Genomic DNA, 24779 nt, shown 5'->3' on the forward strand with positions numbered 1-24779 from the left:
AGAAAAAGGAATAGTGCTATGGCAAACGGTAAAGATTCGTAAAGTGGCGCAATCTAGGATATTCGCTGGTATTCGTGTTTGATCGGGAATCTCCGGCCGATGATTGTCGAGTGCACATTACTATTTTCAGGCACACAAGGCACCTCTTGACGGGTTTTCAATAAGTGAAGAGGGCGACGGTGCAAGGATCCTTTTTTCTTTTTAATTTAAATTTTACGTGCGGTAGATGCCGAAATTGTAGTAACTTGTGTGCGCGTAATAAAACGTACGATGTTGGAAGACGTCTCGGCAGGACTTAGCGCCTGACGGTCTGTCGGTCGTTCCGGCAAAAATGAAAGAAGCTCGTCGGTCCGAGCAGCTGATGGCGGCCGAGTGCTGTTCGAGCCTCAGTGTCCCCCATCGCAACGTTTAAGTGAGTGTGTGCGTTTAGCTGCGCGAGCGGAGTGCGGCTACCGCGTGCGGAAGGAAGATAATTTTGTGGAAGATAGATTTCGCGCGACGAAAAACCGCTTGTAGACGAGCTACAAGCTATTTCGTAACGGTGCTTCTTTCGCGATTTGGTACCCGACACGCAGGCACGGTACGGTAAGCCTGCCAGCCGTTCACGGTCTCCGGCGCCGTGAATCAAATATTCGTTTGAACGGCAAAAACCGAAGAACTGAACCATAGACCAAATCATCGGTCGTGGTTTCAGGTAACGCGTAATCCACATACGATCGAGAAAAGACACGGTGCCGCTTCTGTGTTGCACGGTGTAGGTGGGAGATTCGACGTACGACGGGGCGTGCGTTCGCGTGTGACAACGCCTAACAAGCGATCGCGCCCCTTTTCCCAACCGATACAAAAACGAGCTGACAATTATTCATTGAATTTTAATTGAACTGTGAACTTAATGGATCTCTTCGATTGACAAACCTTGTCGATTAACACGTTGCTCTGTTACGCGGAAAAACTCGTGCTATGCACGCACTACTATCAATTTTCACCCCTCTCTACTTCAGGAACGTCTGAACCAGTAGGTTACCGTGTTCAGGTACACCACGTGCGCTTGGTAATCGTGTAGTGTTGCTTTATCCTTGTGTGTGTAGTGAGTTCATCTTCCTCGACGCGGAATGCGACCTCCTCGGGGTGGATGCAATCTTCTTTAGTCGCGTCCAACGCCGAAAAAGTGCAGCCGAGGCACGAAAGTGCCTCCAGCGTTCCACTTCCCTCCAGTTCTTACAGTGCCTCTGCTAATCCCAACATGTCGTCAGCGACTTTTGTGGACCGGATAGATCCCTTTGCCAAGAGATCTCTTAAGAAGAAATCCAAGAAATCACAGGGTTCATCTCGTTATCGTAACTCTCAAGATGTTGAACTTCAGCAGTTACCACAGCTCAAAGGTTAGTTGTGATCTTATACTTTATTTCTTTACATATTCTTCAAATTTTCATTACATGTGACAAAGATATACTGATAAGATTCATGAATGAGAACTAATAAATGTATTCATATTTTTTTTTATCATGGTCTATTTAAATAATATTTATAAGTAAAGCATAAGCTATTCGCTTTATATCATCTATAGATTTAAAGGTATGAAAGATACATATATAATTATATTTACAATGAAAAGCAAAAAAGTTAATATATTTATAGTTTCAATTATTATCTTTCACATTATGATTAATGTGAGATATAATACTATAATATTTATATATAAATGATATTATATAATGATATATATAATAATATAAATACGTCTACTTAATTTCATATAAAGTTTCTGTACTACAATCAAACGAATGTTCAATGATATTGGTTGAAAATGCAAGTTATGTATTGACTATTCTTAAAAGTTGTCATTTTATATCTTTAATATATCATATATATATTTTATATATATATATATTATTTTATATATATATATATATTTTCTTAAATCTTCTCATTATTATGAAGATAGATCTTAATTTATACATTATATGTAAAAATCAAATATTTTTGATATCGAGCAATTATTATACAATTGACAAAATATTTTATTATAATTTTTAATATTGAGCAATTAATACATAAATAAATTATATTTTCTCATGATAAATAAAAATAGTAAATGAATATAATTAATGAATATATTCTATTTTATTTATTTTTTATTTGATGTTGTTTCTATTAACTGCATAATTAAACAATTACAAAGTATCACTTTTTTGCATATTGAAATAATTAAATTCTTCTTTTAGTTGATATAAATTTTGTAAATATATTAAAAATAAATGATATAATATTAATATAATATTAGATAAAACATTTAATAATGCAAATTTAATATTGTTTTTTTAGTAATTATATATTACTAAATTCGATATAGAGATAATATAAAATTGCTGTAGTTAACCTCAAAATACTTAGCGATAAGCATGTTTGTTAAAAATATCTTTATTTCTTAAACATTTAATATAATTACTATATATAAAGTGTTAGAAATCTTTATTTATCGAATATTTAAAAAGTAATAGCATTTAATTCTGTGAATACTTGTCTGGCGTACTTCGTATTGACGTATGTTCAGAAAATCGATGAGGAGCGGCAAAGCAGAGGTCAGTTCACGTTACTCGACCGATTTTCCTGCAATATAAATTTCGTATACTGTCGATAGTCACAAAAGATAGAGAAATTTTATATCATACAATAGTAAATTTTAGGGAACTTCAACAGAAATGTTAATATTATCATGCATAGTATAACTTTATATTATTTTATATGAATTGAAAATTAAAATTTATAAATTGTGATACCATGTGGGTGTCATCTTACATCATGTTTACACATATTTTTATATATTATTCTATCTGAGATTTTATTTCATCAAATTATTATACAAAATTATAATGTTAACTACAAAATTAATCACAAATTCTGACTCTACTCTTGTTGATTAGGCCGTTCCCCTGCTGTTCGTCCTTCAAATTACTCTTACATAACCTGTACAAGCTTATTATCTTCTACAATTGGAAGTTACATATTGAATGAATTGTTGATTTTCAGAAAGTATCATTTAAATAATTTCAAAAAAAATCCGTATATATTTTAATTAATTGAAATTTATGCGATTTAATGTAAATCAGTCATTAGGAAATTCATGTGAAGTATACTTTAGCATAAAGGTTAGCTTTTAAAATGTCGGCGTTTATTATAAGTGTTGCAAACAACGAAATTATGTTATTTCAAAAATGATTTTTTCTATAAGTAAAAAATACAGATTAATAAAACATAAAAAAGAAAAAAATAAACTTTCACAATTTTCATCGATATAATTTATATTATATGTTTATGTATTAATGTCGATGTAATTTTAATTCAACGAATTCACACTATTTTTGTAAGAAGATGCTTGAAAACAGTAGGTAGTGACCCATAAACTCATGGCACGTTCCAACGACGAGTGGTTATGCGAAATACAGGCATCCACCTTGCAGTAGGCAGTGTCGTTCACCTCTGCCAATAAAACGGCAGTAGTCCTTATAGTCTCTCCTTTTCTGTTACGCATTCACTAGCTCACTGTCTTCTCCGCTTTTCTCCTCCTCTTTACACTTGTTCCTATCTCTTTATTTCTACGCGGTTTCTCTTACCATCTCTTTCTTGCATGCCGCGTACATAACCTATATGCACGTGTTTTCCGCTCGAGTGTTGTATGCGTACGTGCTATGCGTTTACGTATCGATACACGCGATATCACATGTTTCACGGAAGAGTAATTTTCGGTTAAAGAATAAAAATCAAAATAAAGAATACATGCGTACAATTATCCGAGGGAAGATAATTTAATAATCAATAAGATTAATTTGTTTGGAAAACAAACAAATAGTCTTTATTAATTTAAAGTTATATGTGCTACCATTAAAGTTATCTACGTGGTACGTGTTATATCGCAATACTTTGTCAGTAAGATTGTAGCCATAGTCCGGTTTCATGCTGAATTTATGTACTGCATAGAGTCTGTGGCAAAGACCAAAGCGGGCAAATATATTCAGAAATTATGTACTCGGGAGAAACTTCTGTCAGTGATTGCAGTATTTAAGAGCATCCTAGGAGTATTGTTATATACTCATTGTAAATATTTGTCAATGAAAAGTATAGTTTTTATTCATAATATTGGTATATATAGTTGTATGTAGGTAATATTGCGAAAAAAATTAAGAAAAAAAATTAGAAACATACTTTCGTCATCTTATAAACATTGTATTCTTCTCTGTCAATAAAGATTCGAATTTAGATAATAATACAAAATAATAATCGTCGAATAGATCGGAGAAGATATGAATTTTGCTTCCATACTGCAACCAACCTACGAATAAGACTTATTTAGAAATACGTAGGTGTGCAGCCAATGTGTCTACCTACGAGTTCGCGTTGTTCAACAGCCGAAGTATTTTAAAATTATAATCATTAAGGTACCTGGGCATATAAAAGGGAAACTTTTATTATACTTTTGTTCTCGAAATTTTTAGACGAATTAAATTAATACTTTTATCAATCGAAAAATAGAGATGATCTTCATCGAAATCTTGATAAATTTTCTCTTTACCTATCAAAATGATCTTTAGAAAAGTTTCTTTATATTTTAATTATTTTACGAGTTATTTTGTGTAAATATTCTTTTGTGCATTAAGAATTGTGTAAGTCTTTCAACTCGTGACAAATCAACGAAATGAAAATAGATTCGCTTATTTGATTTATATGTATTTATTGATTGATTTATATGTATTTATGTATTTATTTACAAACAGTAGTTTGGCTCGTACACATCAATCGTACTATATATATAAATTAAGATTCGTGTGTATGAATAATATATACATAGAAAACATTTAAATCTCAATTAAATTGAAAAACATCACGCTGAATGTGTCTGAACAGGTCATGAATCGAGGCAATGACGTTCGGAGAACGCATATGTTTAGATCACGTGATATGATTCGTTGATCGGAGAAATGTCTAGCAATGTCCGTTCATTCCGTACTGTCAGGCTGTTACAACATCGGCGAACGATCGTGGTAATCTTCTGTTGACAGATAAGAAGCCACAGATTTATCGCCGAGTAGAAAACACGCCATTCGTTGCTTCATTTCATCGTGTCACGTACATATAAATGTTTATCATTGATTTCAACTGATATTTTTTTTCTGCAATTTCTGTTGACCGTAACATTTTATCTGAAAATATCTGATGATTGAAAAACGATATACAATCAATATCTACAGTGGGTGTTTGTATTGTCTATATTCACCTATGTTAGGATGTTAGATCTAGCAAGCAAATAGAGACAGTCAAGTAGTTGGGACATATAAGAGATCGCGAGCTGTTGCGAAATCTCTTTAAGCTCGATGACGCGACTAGGGTATTACTTGTTATTAGGCCCTCTAGCAGGCTAATCGGGGTTCAAGCGATGAATACACACGCGAGTCACCTAGCGGATTCTCGTTGCGGCACGCGTGTGCCCTCGAGAACCAACGATGGAGTCGCCAATGGCCAAGCGTTTTTCCACTTGTCGCGCACAAAATTGGACTAATTTCGTACACTTCCGGTTTCCTGGGGGGGGGGGGGGGGGGTTCTCACGGATTCTGACGCCCTGTCTATCGTTCGATTTAACGTTTACGCTTTCTTCCTTCGACGTGGCGAAACTCGGTTTGCATCATTCGGTAAACCAATGAAACTTTTATGCTTCGAAACTTATTTGAAACGGTACTATATTTTTATTATCGATTATCGACCAACATTTTTCATTCTACTTTCTTCAATACAATTTAGTTCGGTAGATTTGCAATAAATTGATCCACCTTGTTTCCGATCATATTCAAGTTCGTTTCGAATCTCGCTTTGTGCAGAAATAAAAATCGTGCATTAACTTTATTATAAACGGACTTGTTCTTCTCTGATGAGTTTCAAGGAAATAAAGAGTTCAATTACAAAAGTTAACGAATCTAATTATGTTATAAATTTTTCGGGGAATTTTTTCAAAAGATTTTTCTGAAAAGAAATATTTTAATTTGGAAAATATGTTATATTTTTGAAAAATATTTCTCAATATCGATTTTATCAATCTTGTTTTTAAACGTTCGTAATAAAATCTTGTTCCACATATTATTCCTCGAAACAGGTTCTCACTTTTATGCAATACAAAACAAATACAATTTGCACGTGAACAATCAGTCGTTTAATAAAAATTTCAGTTAAATTAAATATTTGAACGAAGATTCAAAATAGGACACACAGAAGAATTATTCAAAAATATATTTGATCACGGTTAACAGATTTTTCAGAATCACGCGTGATTTGCAATGTTTTTCAAACATTGTTGCCCACCGAGCCATAAATTCGAGTACGCGATTCGCCTAATTGACGGCGCCATTGATCGCTACGGTCACTGTCAAGATCATCGTGGTGCAGGAGGATGATAAAGCAGTTTTCCGGCCGATGAGAGTGGGCGAGCTTGCTCCGTGCACGGCGTCGATCGTTAAGCTGCGTTTACACCGTAAACGCGGTTCGTTTGCCCAACGTCTTAACGTGGATTTTATTTGCTTGTTTCAGACTCTTCGCTCTCTCTTTCTCTTTTGTCCCCTGTCCCTTTCTTTTATTCTGTTTTTCTCCTTTGTTTATTTTGTAACGCGCAACATTTGAATCCGCATAGATAAAAAAAAGAAAAGACGATATAATTTGAACACATTTGAATGATGTATTTAAGCTTTTAATTATCGTAGGCGTGTTTTTTCATGCTGCCTCTTATCTCCTCTCTACCGCATATTTACTATATTCTTTTTTTTTATTATTTCCTTTTTTTTTTGTATTATTTATATCGATGACAGATGTTGCAGAAGAATTTTACAAATGGTAATTGTTTACGAACAAAATGAAAGACAGTTTTCATTCGAATAACAAAAATGTAAGCAATGAAGTTGTCAATATGAAAATGCTATGGCGCTTACGGTGCACAAAGAACAATGAAAACCTTTCAAGATCAATTATATTTGTTTCCGTATATGAGATAAATAATAAAACCACGCTTAAATATATATAGGCGTATCTTGTATCACAAATTGAAAATAAGAATGCAATAAATATTAGTTCCTGTTTCTAAAATGCACAAACCACTTTTTAAAGTCTACAAGCATGAATTATAACGCTAGACAAGTTTTAAGCTCTTACGAAGAATAAACTTGTATATATCATACTACGATATTTTTTTTTCTTTTTTCTTTTTTTTTTTTTTTTTTACGTGACAAATAAATGCGCGAGACTCGGTGTGGATTGGGATTCGGACGTAACGATACTGAATATCGACGTAAACCAGTCTTGGAGGCCATTTCGAACACCTGTTATTCGATTAAGAGGCTGTTGTACCTCGAACGTGAAACGTTCTCGAATTCTCATCTGTTTGTCTCCTTCCCTCTTAATCTTGAATCATAAAACACGCTCATAAATTTTTTTCCTTTTGAGTCCGTTCTTGTATATATATCGATAAACTCCGCTTCCTTCGTGCACATTGTTCTTCATAAATACTAAATTCCTTTTAACCTCGTTCGAATATCTGGAGCGGTCCCCATACCTTCGTATTTTACCTCGCCTCGTATTATTATATACGATACGGTATTTGCATTTTGGTTTCGCGACCATTTTAACCCGTTTCCTCCTCGAAAAATTCAAGATTTTCGAGCGAAATAGTAGATACGTGTAGCCACGTAATACCATTCATCGATCGATCTGGACGATACGCTCGTTTGTCGGCAATCCACAACAATTTGCATTCGAGTTTATACGAGAATATCTTATGCATCTTCAATCTTTCGCAATAATTATGTTAATAGAATGATTTACGTCTCTCTTTCTCTCTCGTCTTTGCCCTCTTCTTTCTTTTTTGTTTCGGTCGGTAAATCTTGCGGAATGCATTTCTGGCATTGACATTGACGAGAGAGTTATAAAATAGGCTGTCGCTAATAACAGAGGAAAGAGAGGGGAGGGGGAACAGTATCGTGCGAAAAGCGACGAGTACATCCACGAAGGGGGGGGAGTATCGCGAGGAGAGGAACGCGTGAATAGAGAGACGACGAATGGTGTCGCGGCGCTTAACGTTCTTTGCCATTCCGCTAATTGGACTCGATTCGTTCGACATTCTATGCGCGTGTTTTTTATATTTCTGACGGACTGCTCATTGTGTGACAAAATTTTGGTTTAAAATTGGATCGCGATTAACGTGTATTTATTCGTTATTAGAATAAAATGGGATAAAAGATTCCAGAAGTATATTTTTTATTTCACAAAAAAATAAAGAACAATGATGTAAAAATATTCTGATGTAAATATTTTCGTATTCTTGTCTCGTTGAAAAACTGGTTAATGGAAAATCGAAATAATTATTCGACTCGTTCCCTCTATCGATCAACTTGATTCATTCGTATGCACAAGCATTTGCACTATTCTTGCATCATCCTTTCTCGACACGGAATCTTCTTCTTCGTTTTATTGATATTACCAACGAGTCGCGAGTTGCGGAACTTTGTACAAATAGATTAAAAAACAAACAAATTGTTTGACTTTGTACGCGTCTATATTTGTAATTCGAAAACGATTGCGTCAGTAATTTATAAAGAATCGCAATAGTAACGTGGCCAAAGATTTGAAATTTCTCCCAATACAAAATAATTTGTTAAAAGCTTTTACTTTTGAAGCCTTCCCTTTGATCCAATCGAATTAAAATGCGTGCTCGAAACGATGTACGCGCAGACAGATCATTGAAAATTAACGCCATGTCAATGACTCGAAATTCTTGGGTATATAGGAATATACGTAAATGTGAATTGTACATAGAGCAAAGAGATCGATAGAAAGAATATCGTTTATGAACGTGCATAAGAGTAGATATGCAGAGGAAGCGGAAAGAAAATCCTGGTGACGGAGAAACGGTCGGAGCACGGTGACCTGACGGTGAGTCATTGTCGAGGTCAAGCCGATATCCAACAGTTGTTGGTCGAGTTGGAGTGCAGTTGCAACTGCACGCTTGTCGACTTAACTCGGTGTAGGCAGATGTATCCCTGTTCATGTTTATACGCGATCGTCGGCAAAATCTCGCGTTTAAAGAACACGATGAAAGGAAAAGAGAAAGAGACAGGTAGAATTTTTAATCTCTAATTGGTTGAAACGATTCGTAAACGGCGTACATTTTGACCTTCGATTTTTATCCTTGGTTTTTTGTCTCGAAACGATCAAACTTGATTATCATTTTTGCCATTTTATTTTATTGTATCGTTATCATTATTGTCAACGAGAATTCTCTTGAATATAATAAGAAATTAAGTGAATTATCGCTTGTCGATTGTCTTTATTTCTTACGTTTCGTCGTTCCATTTCCCGAAATATCGTAATAATTGTAAAAACGATGGTAAAGGGAAGCAATTAAAAATCTGTTAGCGACTCGTATTCGCGAACAAAGACGGTGCATGCAGGCGCTAATTATGTTCCTCGAGGGACTAACGACACGCGTGATTCACGGCGTCAAAAATCATGGAGCGTCGTTAAGTAATCTTCAATTAATACGAATTAACGCTTTCGTCTTTTTTTTTTCGTAAATTATCCGTGAATTGCGAAAATTGAGAAATAAATCTCGATCCTTCGAACGATTTATCGTGCCTTTGTCTATTCAAGGATTAAACGCACGGCTTCATCCGTGGCGATGAACCGGTCTGCATCTGAAACCATATTAAAACGAAGCGGAATAATAGATGGAGAAGATGGTCCGATAGATCTTGGCGGTAGTTTACGAGTATGCACAGCCGATTTACGTTCCCCGAGCTCGTAAATCCCTTCCTCCTCCTCCTCCTCCTCCTCCTCCGAGTAGAGGGCGCTGACTGGCCAGGGGCAAGGTGATTCTCGATCACTTGTCCTTGCGTAATAATAACCTGCATCTTGGAATAATAATTCAAATAAATTTTGTATACGTATATAGTTTGAATAGGATTGGATAAACCGAGTTTTCTACATCGAAAAAGTTGGCAAGAAATTTAATTGGTATTAAACAGAGTACAGGAGAGGATCACTAAAGCGGTGTAAATGTAGATGTGCTGAGTAATTGGAACACGAAACGAGTTCATTGAATACATTACAAGGAAATACAATTGTTCCCCGAGAACTCGACTCGACTTGTACACATCAAACGTACGATCGTTTCCAAGATCGTTTGTTGATCACGATCGAAATGCTGATTGAAGTTGGTCCAACTCGAGATTCGATTTCCATATTCTTTCTCTTTTCTTTCTTCTTCTTCTTTTTTTTAATTTCTTTTTATCATCGATTGATCGAATTGAATCAAAAGAATCGGCGATTTTTATCGCGAGAAAATGGATCTTTCACGCGTAATTCAATTCTCGATCCTTCGTGAAATCGAACCGTACGTAGATCCGATAGCCCGTTTCTTCCGTAATCACTGCCCATTGTAGCGGTCCTCCTTGGAAGCAGTCCATCTGTGAAACACTATTCAGAGGATCGAGACCTTTTTCCTTAATCAAAGATTGGATTCGATCCAAGTCTATTGGCCGAGCAACATGCTCAACTCGGGAAAATCTAGTAGAGCTAACCATGGGGTCAAGGATCCTTTTCTTCGTTATAATCGTAAAAAAATTTAAAAAAAACCCCCTCAAACGCTTAAATCGATGAAATCCTTAAGATTTTCTGATTTTTAACTATTATTAATTTTCCTTGATGAAAATGAAAATCATTCTTGTTCGTATCAAAGCAGTTACGAGCATCAAGTTTTCCAAGCTCGAATTTCACGTAACGAATTATTTTATTATTTATTTATTACGTTATTTTGTAAGAATCGTTAAAATTTTCATCAATATCTCGTTAAATGCGACTATTACGAGACATAAGAAGCGATAACGCGTCGATAACGAGACACTAGTTAACTTTATTATCTCGGTGAAGTATCGAAAATCTTTGGTATAAAATAAACCGTTCTGATAAGAGACTGATACCTCACTGATTACGAGATATCATCGTAAATTCAATTACTGTAGCTAACCGCTATCTAGTCGGCATCTACACGAATCTTTTGTCTCGAAGGATATCCGACGAGGAAATTTTAATTAGTATCTCGCTCGCGTTCCAAAAGTAAATCGGTTAAATCGTAGTGTCGAAGTCCTAATGTTTCGATATTAATTAATCACCTCGTGATATCTTCCCTTTAAAACATATCTCTTTACGACGAAGTCAATAATGTTTCATCGTGGAATCGTAGATTATCGTATTCGTCATATGAAAACGATAAACTATACGTTAAGTTTCTTTTATTTTATGTAATATTATAGAATACGACAAAAAATTTGATTGAAAAAGAAAGGAAATTTCTAAGTCCCATATGTTTCATAACGTTTTCAAAGGATTATGTAATCGAAGAGAAAGAGCAATGTCTTAACAGTGATATTACGGGACAAAACGGGAGGAGGGACATTTCCTTCAACAAGGCGCACCATGATCGGAAAGAGAAAGAGAGAGAGAGCATTACACCTTTACGATTATGCAGCAAATGCGATTATCGCGGTTGACCGTTCTTCGAAGAATAACATCAAAAGGGATACAGAAATACAGAGTTCGACCGGTTTAAAATGATTTCACCTTGATTCGTATCGATATTATTACCTTTAAAGAGAAATATACGGGAATATACAGGAGGAATAAAAGTGGATAGAGTTGTCTCGAAGTAAATTTTTATAAAAATAATATGGTATGACGCAACTATCGATCAATTTCGTTACTTTTAGTAATTTTTTTTCTGGACAACAAGAAGGTACTATTGTATACTTTTATTCGTCATAAATTGGGCTGTCGTAGAAGAACGTGCAACCATGGTTTCACATGTTTTAAAAAATCATGACATGTCTAAATTATTATTCCAAATACTTCGAGATAAACGGATCGTCAAGGATTGTTCGAGCCTCCCTTAATCAGCCAAGAATTTCAACGAAAAAGAAAAAGAAAATAAAGTTAAAAAGGTATTGATTTAACGATATCCCAGAAAATATTGAAGTCTGTGAACGAAATTAATATATATATATATAATCGACAACCGAGGATGAAACGATGCTCGTTGAACGGAAAACGAGACGACAATCGTGTTCGACGTTTTCCTTCATTATATTATCATCGTCCTTACGAACAATTATCGGGAGTAGATCGTAGCCAATAATGAATCTGAATGAGGATCGTTCGATTGTTACACGAAGAAATTACGTGTCGCGTTTACGCTACCGCAGACGATGGTTAATTGTCCTCGAAAAAAAAGTGGAGGAGGAGGAGAAGGAGGAGGAGAAGGAGGAGGAGAAAAGAAGGTTGGAAGGGAGAAGAAGCGTTGATAGAGGAGAATCTTAATAGAGTGATCGACGCCACGTTGCACGCCACGTTCCTCGATCCCGTTTCTCAGAATCGTCGTGGCCAAGCCTCGTTGATTCTCGCCTGTTAACTTTGTCGTTGCTTTTCTAATTAAAGAAGGTCAGGGATTCCCTTCTCGCCGCGGCGACGATCTTTGAGGGGAATAAAAAAAAAAAAAAGAAGTGCAGACGGAGGTTTGCGAAATTCTTTGTTCTGATATCTTTTCAACGATGCCTTTCCAACCACTGTTGTCTATCGCCGTTGCGAGACACCTTTCTCGAGACAATGCATTTCCGTATTTTATATTTTTTTTTCTCGTGTTAAATGAAATCCATTGAATTTGCCAGATAACAGATTATCATAGCGAAAAAATTTTTGTTTCGAAGGGGAACTATAACTTGTGTGAAAAAATGTCAAATCTCTACATATTATACGTACTTGCAACTAGTTTCACTTTCTTCTTTAAGAGACAAGTCAGCAAACTTTGACTTCTGTATATATATCATGATCCAACAGAATTAACGAGCAATACAAACAATTTCCCAGGAGAAGAAGTTTCTGGAAGTAGGTGAAACTCGATATCCAGCGAAGGAAAGCGTCGGTCACCGAATGGAATTCGCCAAATCCGTATATACGTGTGATCCAAAGTAAACTCTATCCTATCCTCCTAAACGGATCGCAAGAACGGATTGGAAAAATTATTTTCCATCCGTGTATACTCGCGCGAGAGATCACGTATCGCGCAAACGAGACAGTTAGTTAACTGTGCCGAGGCAATAAAGTGGCGGCAAAGGCAGATCCTGGCGGGAGGAGGGAGGGGTTGAATCGTGGAATCGATCGAGGAACGTGTAGCGTAGCGAGCGCAGGACGCGCACAGTTGACATCATCAGAACGTCGACCTTTCTGAACGATCTCGGATACGAACGGTCTCGCGTTACGTCGTCTCGTTCTGCTAATGAGAATTACGCAACTGCACGCATCGAATCCGGCTGGCGGCGCATTCTCGTACCGTGCCGGAATCAGAATCTTTCCGGAGTGGCTCTCTTTCTCTTTCTCCCCATCCGCGTGGTGTAGCCAGAGGATCGAGTTCCCTCGGATTGACACGGAGAAAGCCGATAGGAGGAAACAATATCGCGCCAATGTCTTTTTTCATCTTTAACCCGAGAGTATAATAAGTACGCGTTATAGATACTCTATAAATACGCGTTAATTTTGTTTCATCGATTTTTAACATCGCTTTTTTTAATATCGCTTTGTTTCCATTCGTAAGAAAAACAAAAGAAGGAGATGATGTATGTAAGAGAATATGTATAAACGCATATACAAATTGATCGATGGGGAGAAAAATGCGAAAATGGTAAAAAAATGGGGGGAAGGATAGAGGATCGAATCAGAGATTCACCGATACACGCGTTTATTGGAAGTTAGAGGCGGAAAATGGGAGAACGAAATGGGAAAGACAGAGGGAGGATGAAAGGAGAGGGAGAGAAAGAGAGAGAAGAGCCGGGCCACCCAACGAATCCCCAGAGAAGCGACGGCGGTGGGAGTATTGATCCGGAATGCCGGCGACCGGCTGCCTCGAACGCTCTCCTTTACCTTCTCTCCCCCTATCCCTATCTCTTTTCCTTCCTTCCTTCCTTCCTTTCTTTCTTTCTTTCTTCCTATGTACACTACGAACTTTTCTTCCCATTCTTTCCTCCTTCTTCCTCTTCAGTTTAGTATTCGCGTCCAACCTTCACCCCATCCCTGAAACCATAACTAAACCACGAATTACTTCGTTTGCCTCTTGCCTCGTCTTCGATTTCAGATCCACGATCCTCTGATTTCGCGCCGCCCTTTCCATTCTTCGAGAATATTAAAAACAACAGCCCCCAAGAGATTGCCGTCTGTTTCTTCCTCTCTCGATCATCGCTGCTCACGACACTTTGCTTTTCCTCCGATCCTTCAACGTTTCTTCCCTCACCTTGTTCCCCATCCCTCTGTTTTAGTCTCCTCTGTACGCAAGTAGTCTCCATCTACCGAATCCATAGCGTATTTATGCCAATTAGAGTTTTTGAATCGCCAACTGATGCCATTTTCGATTAAAACATTGCTTTTAAGCGTGCTTCATCATTTTGCGATTTATCTCTATAGTGTTTGTACGTCGCTTTATCAATTACATTGTTTTTGTGTTCTCGCGAATTAATCCAGAGTACGATTGTTTCAACATTTCCGCAAATGTTTCTATTAGATTGCGTTAGTGCGTTTAAGCGAATAATGTAAAATGGCCCTTAAACAAATTCAAAATCGTTTGATTCGTGTTAATTCGAATTTGGATAAATTTATTTATTTTTTTTTTCTTTCGTTTGTAAATGAAATATTCGCGGAATTATGATAGTATTCGGTGACAATCGTTAAAGGGGAGAAGACGAGGATCGAGTATATGGATCGTCTTCGGTATTCCTTTAACGTTCTTTTCTTTTGTTCCGTGACCTACGATCGCCTTTGTTCCTTTACCTTGGTGAACTTTGAGTAAGAAGCAACGGAGTTAGATGAAGTAAGAACCGGTTGTAGTACACACGTGACGTGATTTTAAGACCGTCGTCTTCTTCGGTTTTCTTTAATTTTTGTTTTTTTCATCGAGACACATTTTGTATGAACCATCGATTACGACGTTGACTGGACGATCGTTTGTTTTTCGATTTATCGATAAATCAAGTTTCCATTCTTAATTTTCAACGGAAAAAAAAAATAAAAAGAACAGCATAGAACCAGATCGTTTTCATGCTCGGTCCGTGGTCCATTCGTTACATCAAAGAATCGTGCGCTGTGGGCGAATAGTCGTAAAAGCAACGTTCATGTTGCAAGGCCACGAACGTATAGTACGGCAAGAGTATGTGAAAGTACCCCGAGTTATGAATGAAATTATAAATACATACATGCTAGATGATCGTGCACGTAATTCGGCGACGCATAATTCTAACTTTGGAATCTTTGGCACCAATTATTTTCACACTTTGGATTTTCTATTACATTCTTAATTTTTTCTTATTATATTTTTTTAACATTAATTTTTAAGATTATCAGATAAAATTTTTTATTACCACGATCTTATTACCTGTGAAAACGATGATTAGATTTCAAGAACAAAAATATCACGGTTAAAAAAAGATTAAAAATTTGATTCTAAATTAAAAAAAAAAAATTATTCGCGATAAAATAAGATCGTTTCCAAAACAATGGAAAGATATTTAATCTAGAGCAAGAGGCCCGTGACCCTGGTTTGTACGATCTCTGCTAATAACGAATAATAAAATCGCACTTCCGACATGCGACATGACAAGCTGCGTGCCGAAGTCGTCATCGTGGCGCTGCCGAAATCCTAATTATGTTTTGGACGAATCACAAACCGTTGATTCTGGGCACGGTGTCAATTCTTCAAAGAGAAACGGATGTCGTCATTCGTGACGACAATCGATAATCTTGACGATTTTCTTCCTTCTTTCGCTTCTCTTATGCGTGTCTCTTAATCTTCCTTTTCTTTTTCCTATTGCTTTACGAAAGCGTATCTTTTGGTATCATATATATCGCGTAAAAGAGGAGGACATATCGCATAATTCGAAAAATTTATTAATACGAAAAGAAAGGAAAATTACTCGAATCTGCGATATGGCCGAAAATAATTATTATGCGAAAGCAGCGCGCATCGATAAAGCAAAAGCAATTAATCGTGATTGAGGTTCGACGAACGATAGAGACAGGAATGAAGAAGCGCTTCCGATTATTTTCGTCTGTCCGGCAATTCCACGGCAGCCGACGTGTATATACCATTGCTCGACTCTAGAAAAGTTTCCTGTTTTTAATTACGCCGAGAATGCCTGCCAGTAGAACGGTCGGCGTTTGCCGAGGCCGAAAATAAATGAAGCGAAATAATCGAGGTCTTCTTTCTTGTCGTCGCTGCGGATGGAAATATACAAAATTATCGAAGCTGCCCGCTTACATAAAGAAAACAACAATTATTTGTTTCGCGACGCTCATTCAGCGACTTGAAATTAAACCAAACAAACTCTTTTACGCGAGTACTTTTTTTTTTCCAATACTACCTGTATATCTATCTCTTCTTTATTGCTTTCTTTTTTTTTTCTCCTCCTTCAATGGAATTTGTCAAGGTTTGTATACAGAAAATAAGAAGAAAAAAATATACACAGTTTCGTATACTACGGTCAAAAGTAGTAATATCTTTAAAAAATTTCTCAATGAAACATCAATTCAGAACGCGATCATCAAATGTCGAATCGGCAAGTTACCAGCCGCGCCAAACTAATTCTATGTTTTCCATCTTCTTTTTTCGTCATACCAAAAACATCGGTCGCGTTGTACAACTACTACCCGCGTTGCTTAAATGTTCGCAAGGTCGCATAACCGGAATATTCAGCTGACGATTTCACTTATACTTTATACGCTATGCGTTCGCAATAAGTAGATTGTAATTGATCGTGTTATATCCGTGTTCATCATCCGAGAATCGTAGACAATTTCCAATGGAAATTTTGACTTGAATCAAATTCAAGTGTTCTCTGTATTTTGTCGAAAGATCATCGATATATATTCCCTTTTATTTACGGCAACAAAGATCACCTGTTACGCACACTCTGTGATTATGAATTACAAAATATACGTTTCTCGGTCGGTGTATCTCAATCTCTGAAATATAATATAAGTGTGTAATTATCACGATCTTATATCGTAAAAAATTTAATTAAAATTTATACTATTTTAATCGTACATTCTCATCGTACGTATATATTTTTTTTTCCCAACTGTATGGGTGTAATTGAGAGAAATATTAAATATAGTTTTCCTATTGGAAATCGAGAGTAATATTCCAAGCTCATAGACTGTGCATCAAGAGTCATCTATCAACCTATTTTTACCGTTCACGATATTCTAATATTGTGACTCAAATTGTTGCCTCAAATTTTCATTCATTTATTCACATAATATATCAGTTATATCTTCTATATCTCTTATGCACAGTGTAATACAATGCAATTATGTAAAATCGAGACGATATAAATGGGGTTAGGTTAATTGAAGACAGTAACGTTATTAAATAAAAGTTTGTGTTGACGTTGCATTTGTTTCCCGATTAATAATTAAGACGAATAATTAAGCCATAGAACTATATTCGGTCTCGTTATGATCATGCGTGAAATTTTTATACAATCGAATTAGTCTTGTAATTCCTTGTAATTTGCCTGTGAACATCATTCTAATCTTAACGGTTGAAAAGATTTTACTCCCGTTTCTTTTTATCCCTCTTTGTGTAGCTGTGTAGCTCTTCTTCTTTTTATTTCATTCTTTTTCTTCTCATTTTGCTTTTTACCATCTGCTATCCACATTTTTCCATTGAGCCGAACGAAAGTACACCGTTAATTCGTTTTGCCCTGTGCTCTGGATCGTTTTCAATTACTTGACGATCTTCTTGACATAAGAATCTTGATGAACGGTCGAGCATGAAATAATCGAATGGCGATAGAATTTGAAGTACGAGCTTTTTTTTTTTAAATGATTAATTTTTGAATATCAGATTATTGTTATGTAAATATAATATGAGTGATAAAGTTAGTTGTTGGAATATTATTTATATATTAGAAGTAGAAAGAAAAAAAATGATACAAATAATAATAATTATTTAAAAAAATCTTTTTATAAAATAAAAAAAATTATAAAGAAGATATAAGTTAATATATAATACAATATTTGTAAATCAATTGTCCTAAATGGATATTGTTAAATTAATTTGTCTTTGATTGTTTCGAGGATTACAGATTCCGTAATAAACGGATATAGAGTATCACATCGCGGAAGTTCACTTTAATAAGCAAATAGCGACATTGATTTAACATCACGGCCTTCTACGTTAATTATCTTATTTGATAGCACAATCTAGAATTCAAAAGCTACAAGAATAATGTTATATATTATATTTATATGTTCTTGATCGTTAATTTTTAATTATCGGTTCGATATATCTTATCCTAACTTATAATCCTAATCATGCTTGAAATGAACATATAAAATGTTTCATAACAATATGAATTTATCATTCTGTTTCAATCTCGTTCATGGATTATAATATAATTTTCAATTTTTCGATGATAAAAATAAAAAAAAAGTTAGAGAAGATTCAAGAGAAGATCTTATTAATTTATCGCGACAAATATTATTTTTTTTTATTATAAAGAGCTATAAGATAAATCAAAAAAAAAAAAAAAGAATAATGATGCGATTATCTAAATAAATTAATATAAACAAAAAAAGATAGAAACCAAGAAAGAAATGAATAGAAAGTAAGATTAATGGATGGATGGAAAAAGAGAAAAGTTAGAAAAAAACAATCTTCTGTGCTTTCTAATTCTTATCTTTCTTTTCTATCAATAAATGAAAACTTCATCTAATTTCATTCAATTCTTTTTCAAGTAGATATGCTGATAATAATTTATAATTTAACAACTATTTTATCATTAAAAATTGATTACAAAGCATGATCATGATGAGATCATATCATTTCTGTTAAAACGCTCTCTTTCTAATCTTTTTTCAAAAAGAATATCGATGCAATTTTTCTATGTTAAAGAAAGATATTTTTCTATTCATTAATTTTTCTTTGAATATCGATTTATGTTTCTTCATCATGATCGCGTATTAATTATATATGAACATAAATTAGGTCATAACTTTATTACTATCGTTAAATAAAATATTACTACTTCTTCTTATGTACTTGATAGAAATCAATTTTTATTCACGTTAAAAATTAGCTATAATTAAAAAATGTTTTTTAGTATATTATTAGATAAGATTAAATTGATAAATACTATCAGATCCGTGAATTGTATTTTGTGTTTTTTAACAAAGATACTGTGAATCAGAATTATTATAGATATTTTAAAAATAAGCGTTGATTTAATTACGAGACAAACGAATCTTCAAGGTAGAGTAAATTAGTAAGAACCATTTAAATCAATAAACGAGTAATTAATGGTCAGAGTTGAAGTATAAAATCAACTACAATAAAGTAAAAATTTTATAATAAATTGTGATCAAACGAAAAAAATTAATAAAATTTAAAATAAAAAATTTCTAAAAAAAATTAGGAACACTCAAAGCTAATAAGATTTAAGATTCTCCTTCAATATTACATCAATAAGAATAACTGCATTGTCTAGGTCAATCACTTCATATCATTTCATCGTATAAACATTGTATTATTATCAAACATTTGTTATAATAATTATATTTTTATTCTTTTATTTCATCATTAGTGATTTTATATTTGACACATCTATGTAAAAAGAATTGATACATTTCACATAAAAAAAAATAACATCTAATGTTTAAAAGCGATAGAGAAATTATCGTAGCGCGTGAATGTTCTTAAAAGAAATTTATTACTTCTGTTTACAGTGTTGCCAATATAATTGCATATACGCCGCATGGTGCGCGCGTGTCGTTTAAACCATAACCTCACTTGACATAACCTCAACTAAAATGTCGAACAATTTGCCGGTATAAAATAAAATAGAAAAATTTCTATAATTGTATATTTATTTAAATATAAATAACAAAAAATATATTGAATGAATCTCAATATAATTATTTTTTATTTTTTCTATATTTATTTATTTATTTATTTATTTTTGTTTTTTATTTAAATATTTTTTTTTTAGATCATAAAATTTAGAATGAAAATTTAAAAAAGATGTTAATTTATTTATTTAAAAAAAAATGATTTGAAAGATATTATATTTTTCATCAATTTTTATTTGATTGAAATGCTCGAAATTGGTTCCGAGGATATATTAGAGTCTATAAACAAATGAAAAATGATTTTTCACGATCTATTGATTCCGTTATATTGATGAAAATTGATGCGTTTCGAACGAATGTTACGAACTACAAAATTAGTAATTGAATTACTAATGGACTAATGATAAAATTTAATTTAACAGATTATAGCATATGTAACAATATAATTAACCCAGAAAATTTTTATGAAAAATATATTACATTGAATTTAAAAATCATTATTGAAATGTTACAGATGTCACACCATCAGAGCAAGAAGATTTATTCATCCGAAAACTTCGGCAATGTTGTGTGACCTTTGATTTTATGGATCCAATGGCGGATCTTAAGGGAAAAGAAATTAAACGTAGTACACTCAATGAATTGGTTGAATACATTACAGCTGGACGAGGTGTTCTCACAGAACCTGTATATCCTGAAATCATAAAAATGGTAAATATAATATGAAAATATATATATTTATATATATTATATATATATAATATATATAATAATATATATAAATATATATATATAAATATATTTATAAGTTAATTTATAAAAATATTTTTATTGTATATTAATGCTTTTTTTTTCTTTTTTTTTTTAAGATTTCTGCAAATCTGTTTCGCACATTACCACCTAGTGAAACTCCAGATTTTGATCCAGAAGAAGATGATCCAACATTGGAGGCAAGCTGGCCCCATCTGCAGTTGGTTTATGAATTCTTTTTACGCTTTCTTGAATCTTCAGATTTTCAACCTACAATTGGCAAAAAAGTTATTGACCAAAAATTTGTTTTACAGGTATAATTTGTAATTAAAAGTAATATTTTCATATAAAATAATATAAAATCTATATAAAATCATATAAAATCTAATTGATTTATTATATAATAATATCTAATATCTATTTGTTAATGTTTATAGTTACTGGAATTGTTTGATTCAGAGGATCCTAGGGAAAGAGATTTTTTGAAAACTGTTTTGCATCGTATTTATGGGAAGTTCCTTGGTCTTAGAGCCTTCATACGCAAACAAATCAGTAACATTTTCTTGAGGTATATCTATAAATTAACGAAATTCAAATAATTTAAAATACATATTTGTACAATTATATATAACATATGTATACAATAAAAGTTTTTATTTAATTGATTATTTTTATAGGTTTGTATATGAAACAGAGCATTTTAATGGAGTTGGTGAACTTCTTGAAATTTTGGGTAGCATTATAAATGGATTTGCTCTTCCTTTAAAAGTTGAGCACAAGCAGTTCTTAGTTAAGGTAAAAAAATATAAAAATATTAAATCTCAAAAATATATTTTAAAATTTGATTTATTTTTTTTTATGTTGTTCCAGGTGCTGCTACCACTGCATAAAGTAAAGTGCTTATCATTATATCATGCACAATTAGCTTATTGTGTAGTACAATTTCTTGAAAAAGATGCGACCCTAACAGAGCCTGTTATACGAGGCCTCCTTAAGTTCTGGCCTAAAACGTGTAGCCAGAAGGAGGTAATGTTCCTTGGTGAAATTGAAGAAATTTTGGACGTGATAGAACCTAGCCAATTTGTTAAAATACAAGAACCTTTATTCAGGCAAATTGCACGTTGTGTTTCTTCACCACATTTTCAGGTATTTGAAATTAATTTTTAACAATTGATTTAACTATTTAAAATATAGAAAAGTGATAAAAATTATTTTTAACGATAAAATTATTTAATTTATTTAAAATTATTATTATAGGTTGCTGAAAGAGCATTATTCTTTTGGAATAATGAATATATAATGTCTTTAATTGAAGAAAATAATCATGTAATAATGGGAATTATGTTTCCGGCATTGTATAGAATTAGCAAGGAACATTGGAATCAGACGATTATAGCCCTTGTTTATAACGTTTTAAAAACATTTATGGAAATGAATAGCAAGCTCTTTGATGAACTTACTGCCAGCTATAAGTCTGAAAGGCAAAAGTAAGTAATTTATTTTAAAAGTAAATATTTTATTTTAAAAAAATAATATAAAATAATTTTATAAAGATTTTAAAAACTTGTTTTTGAAAAAACAATAAAATGAAATTCGTCGATAGCTTTTATATTATCTATAGAAATATTTTGTAATGTCAGAGAAAAGAAGAGAGAAAAGGAAAGAGACGAATTGTGGAGGAAACTGACTGAATTGGAGGTAGAACGACGTAATGCGCTTACAGCTACTTTCAATAATCCAGTTCCTGCCACAACACCTACGACACGAGCCCGCCCTTGAACTGGTAAATAATTAAATATACATTTTATATATATATGTATAATATATAATGAATATTATTACAGGTGGAAGTATACTCCCAAGCTGCCCAATCATTAGCCCTTAGTTTACGTCGATTGTCCATACACTACATGCAAAAATTATTGTTGTTAGTGGAGCAAAGTGTCTCACAATGGCATTCTTGACGTAATGTAATTTCTTTCATTAGTTACTAGCCTAAAGGGCGAAGTGGAGAAGAGAAAAATGAAAGAATTAATAATCATAATTTCATTCTTCTTCGACGCAATGATGATTGATGAGTTCTAATATTTTTATTGTGTACATTAATTTCTACTTTTCTTTTTTCCTTTTTCTTTAATAGCAATGATTTAATTTGTACAATTTATTCAGTGTCAGCACATAATATGAGAATGTTAGTCCCTTCTTTAACTAAAGTTTAGCTGCGCTCGGTTAGGAGGAGACGATCAAGATGTAAATTCAAATAGATAAAATATATTGTTATAATATTAATTTTTGCATGTGACATTTGCTTCAGTTTCTAAATGGCTAATGTCCTTTCATGACTGACCCACCTTACTCTGATTCTCGCCTCCAACAGAGCCAGCAGGGGCGTTGTTTGAAATGTATCATATATTCGTATTAATGATAATGATAACTATAACAAAACATAATAAAATTAGGTAAATATATAAATATATATAATACAATATATTATATAAAAATATAGTACTATTGATGAGATACAAGTCACACATTCACACATACACGAATACACCAAACTGTGGTAAATACGTGTAACGTACAGACCGATGTGCTACAAATACTAACATTGTGCTGACTGCATGCCCGCAGCAAGTGGAATAAATTTTTTCAAAGAAAAAAGGCCGTGACGATTTGTTCGTCGTATATCGAGAATAATATTGAATAATAAGATTCAATCCATTGAAACAAAAAAACGTAAAAAATATATGTTGTTTTTTAAATAAAAAAAAATAAATAAAAAATGCGAGGGGCAAATATACAATAAAAAAATTTAATTGTACCAAAATATCCATTGCTTATAAATATAATAAATAATAGAGATACAATGCATAAGATTTATTCGGAGCTGTGCTCCCACAGGCCACCGCAAAGACGTGGGATCGTTTTTAAAGTTTCTTACCATTGCATAATAATAATAAACAATAGTAGTTCTTAATAAATAGATGGTTAACAAATGAGTGACAGCTTGCTCATATTTTCATGAAGTAGTTGAGAAATATCTAATATATTTGTTATGTTTTATTCTTCATTCTTTTTATGTCAAATATGTTTTACCTCATCTCATAGCATACTTTGTTTACATTGTACACGATTTATCTCCACTTCATGAAAATTAGTTCAAAAATAAATTGAAATATATAATTATTGTAAATGCTGTAATGTGACTCGAGAAAAACAATACGGATAAATTCATAAGAGTTCTATACGCATAAATAGACACTTTATTAAATGAATGTCTAATTTATTTCTACTCTCTAATTTTTTTTAAATACTGCTTTATCAAATATCTAATACTAGATTACTAAAAATTTGTCGTGGCCTATTTTTTTCTTCCTTTTTTCTTTTTCTTTTTTTTTTTCTTTTTCTTTTTTTTTCTCTTTTTTTTTTCTTTTTTTTAAATATAAATTTGCAAGTATTCTTTCAATAATAAAGCATTTTGATAATTATTATATTTGGGCTAACTTAGTTTTTAATACACTTGCAAATATACAATAAGAAATTCTAATGATAGTATCTATTAGTATTTTTTTATATCGTAAATACTGCATTTGTATGACAGCACGATTATCAGAATTGGATACAAAACAATTGCAAATAAGTACTTCCATATTTTGCGGCAAAAAGAAAAACAAATATAATCAAAAGATTAGAACAATAGGAGATTCTACGATTACAAACGCGAGCTACACTGTGATAGTCTATCGTACATATTTATCGTTACAATGCAATCATTAGCGATTATATTAGTTTTCTTTTTTCTCGTGCAAATTACAAGTGAACAACCTCAATATATGATTAGTCCGAATTATAGCGGATATAATTTCATTGTAAATAGACTTAATAGATATATACTTCAGATACTCATATTAATCACTGTTAGAAACATAACAGTTGTACAGTTGATTTTAGAATGTAAAAAGAGTAACATAAATGAAAGTTGATTAATTTATCCTTGTCATATTACACATAAGAATGGTTATCTATTCATATAATAAATTTTGAGAGCAGTAATT

General features: G+C 33.1%; 1 protein-coding gene across 1 annotated transcript; it reads left to right on the forward strand.

The window, feature by feature from the left end:
* The first annotated feature begins 94 nt into the window (after positions 1-94).
* LOC551258 (serine/threonine-protein phosphatase 2A 56 kDa regulatory subunit epsilon isoform) lies at positions 95-23999 on the forward strand. The gene is made up of 10 exons (XM_623649.5): positions 95-1015; positions 1089-1382; positions 20489-20685; positions 20844-21038; positions 21162-21292; positions 21402-21519; positions 21595-21870; positions 21982-22211; positions 22365-22507; positions 22569-23999. Coding segments are annotated over exons 1-9 (1581 nt in total). The 5' UTR covers positions 95-1014; the 3' UTR covers positions 22504-22507; positions 22569-23999.
* The last annotated feature ends 780 nt before the right edge of the window (positions 24000-24779 follow it).

The sequence above is a fragment of the Apis mellifera genome, linkage group LG5, assembly GCF_003254395.2.
Source record: "Apis mellifera strain DH4 linkage group LG5, Amel_HAv3.1, whole genome shotgun sequence".
In the NCBI taxonomy this organism is placed as follows: Eukaryota; Metazoa; Arthropoda; class Insecta; order Hymenoptera; family Apidae; genus Apis; species Apis mellifera.

Coding starts and splice junctions, on each gene's coding strand:
- LOC551258 (XM_623649.5), top strand. Junction 20,686..20,843: donor ATCCTGAAATCATAAAAATG/GTAAATATAATA, acceptor TTTTTTTTTAAG/ATTTCTGCAAATCTGTTTCG. Junction 21,293..21,401: donor ATCAGTAACATTTTCTTGAG/GTATATCTATAA, acceptor TTATTTTTATAG/GTTTGTATATGAAACAGAGC.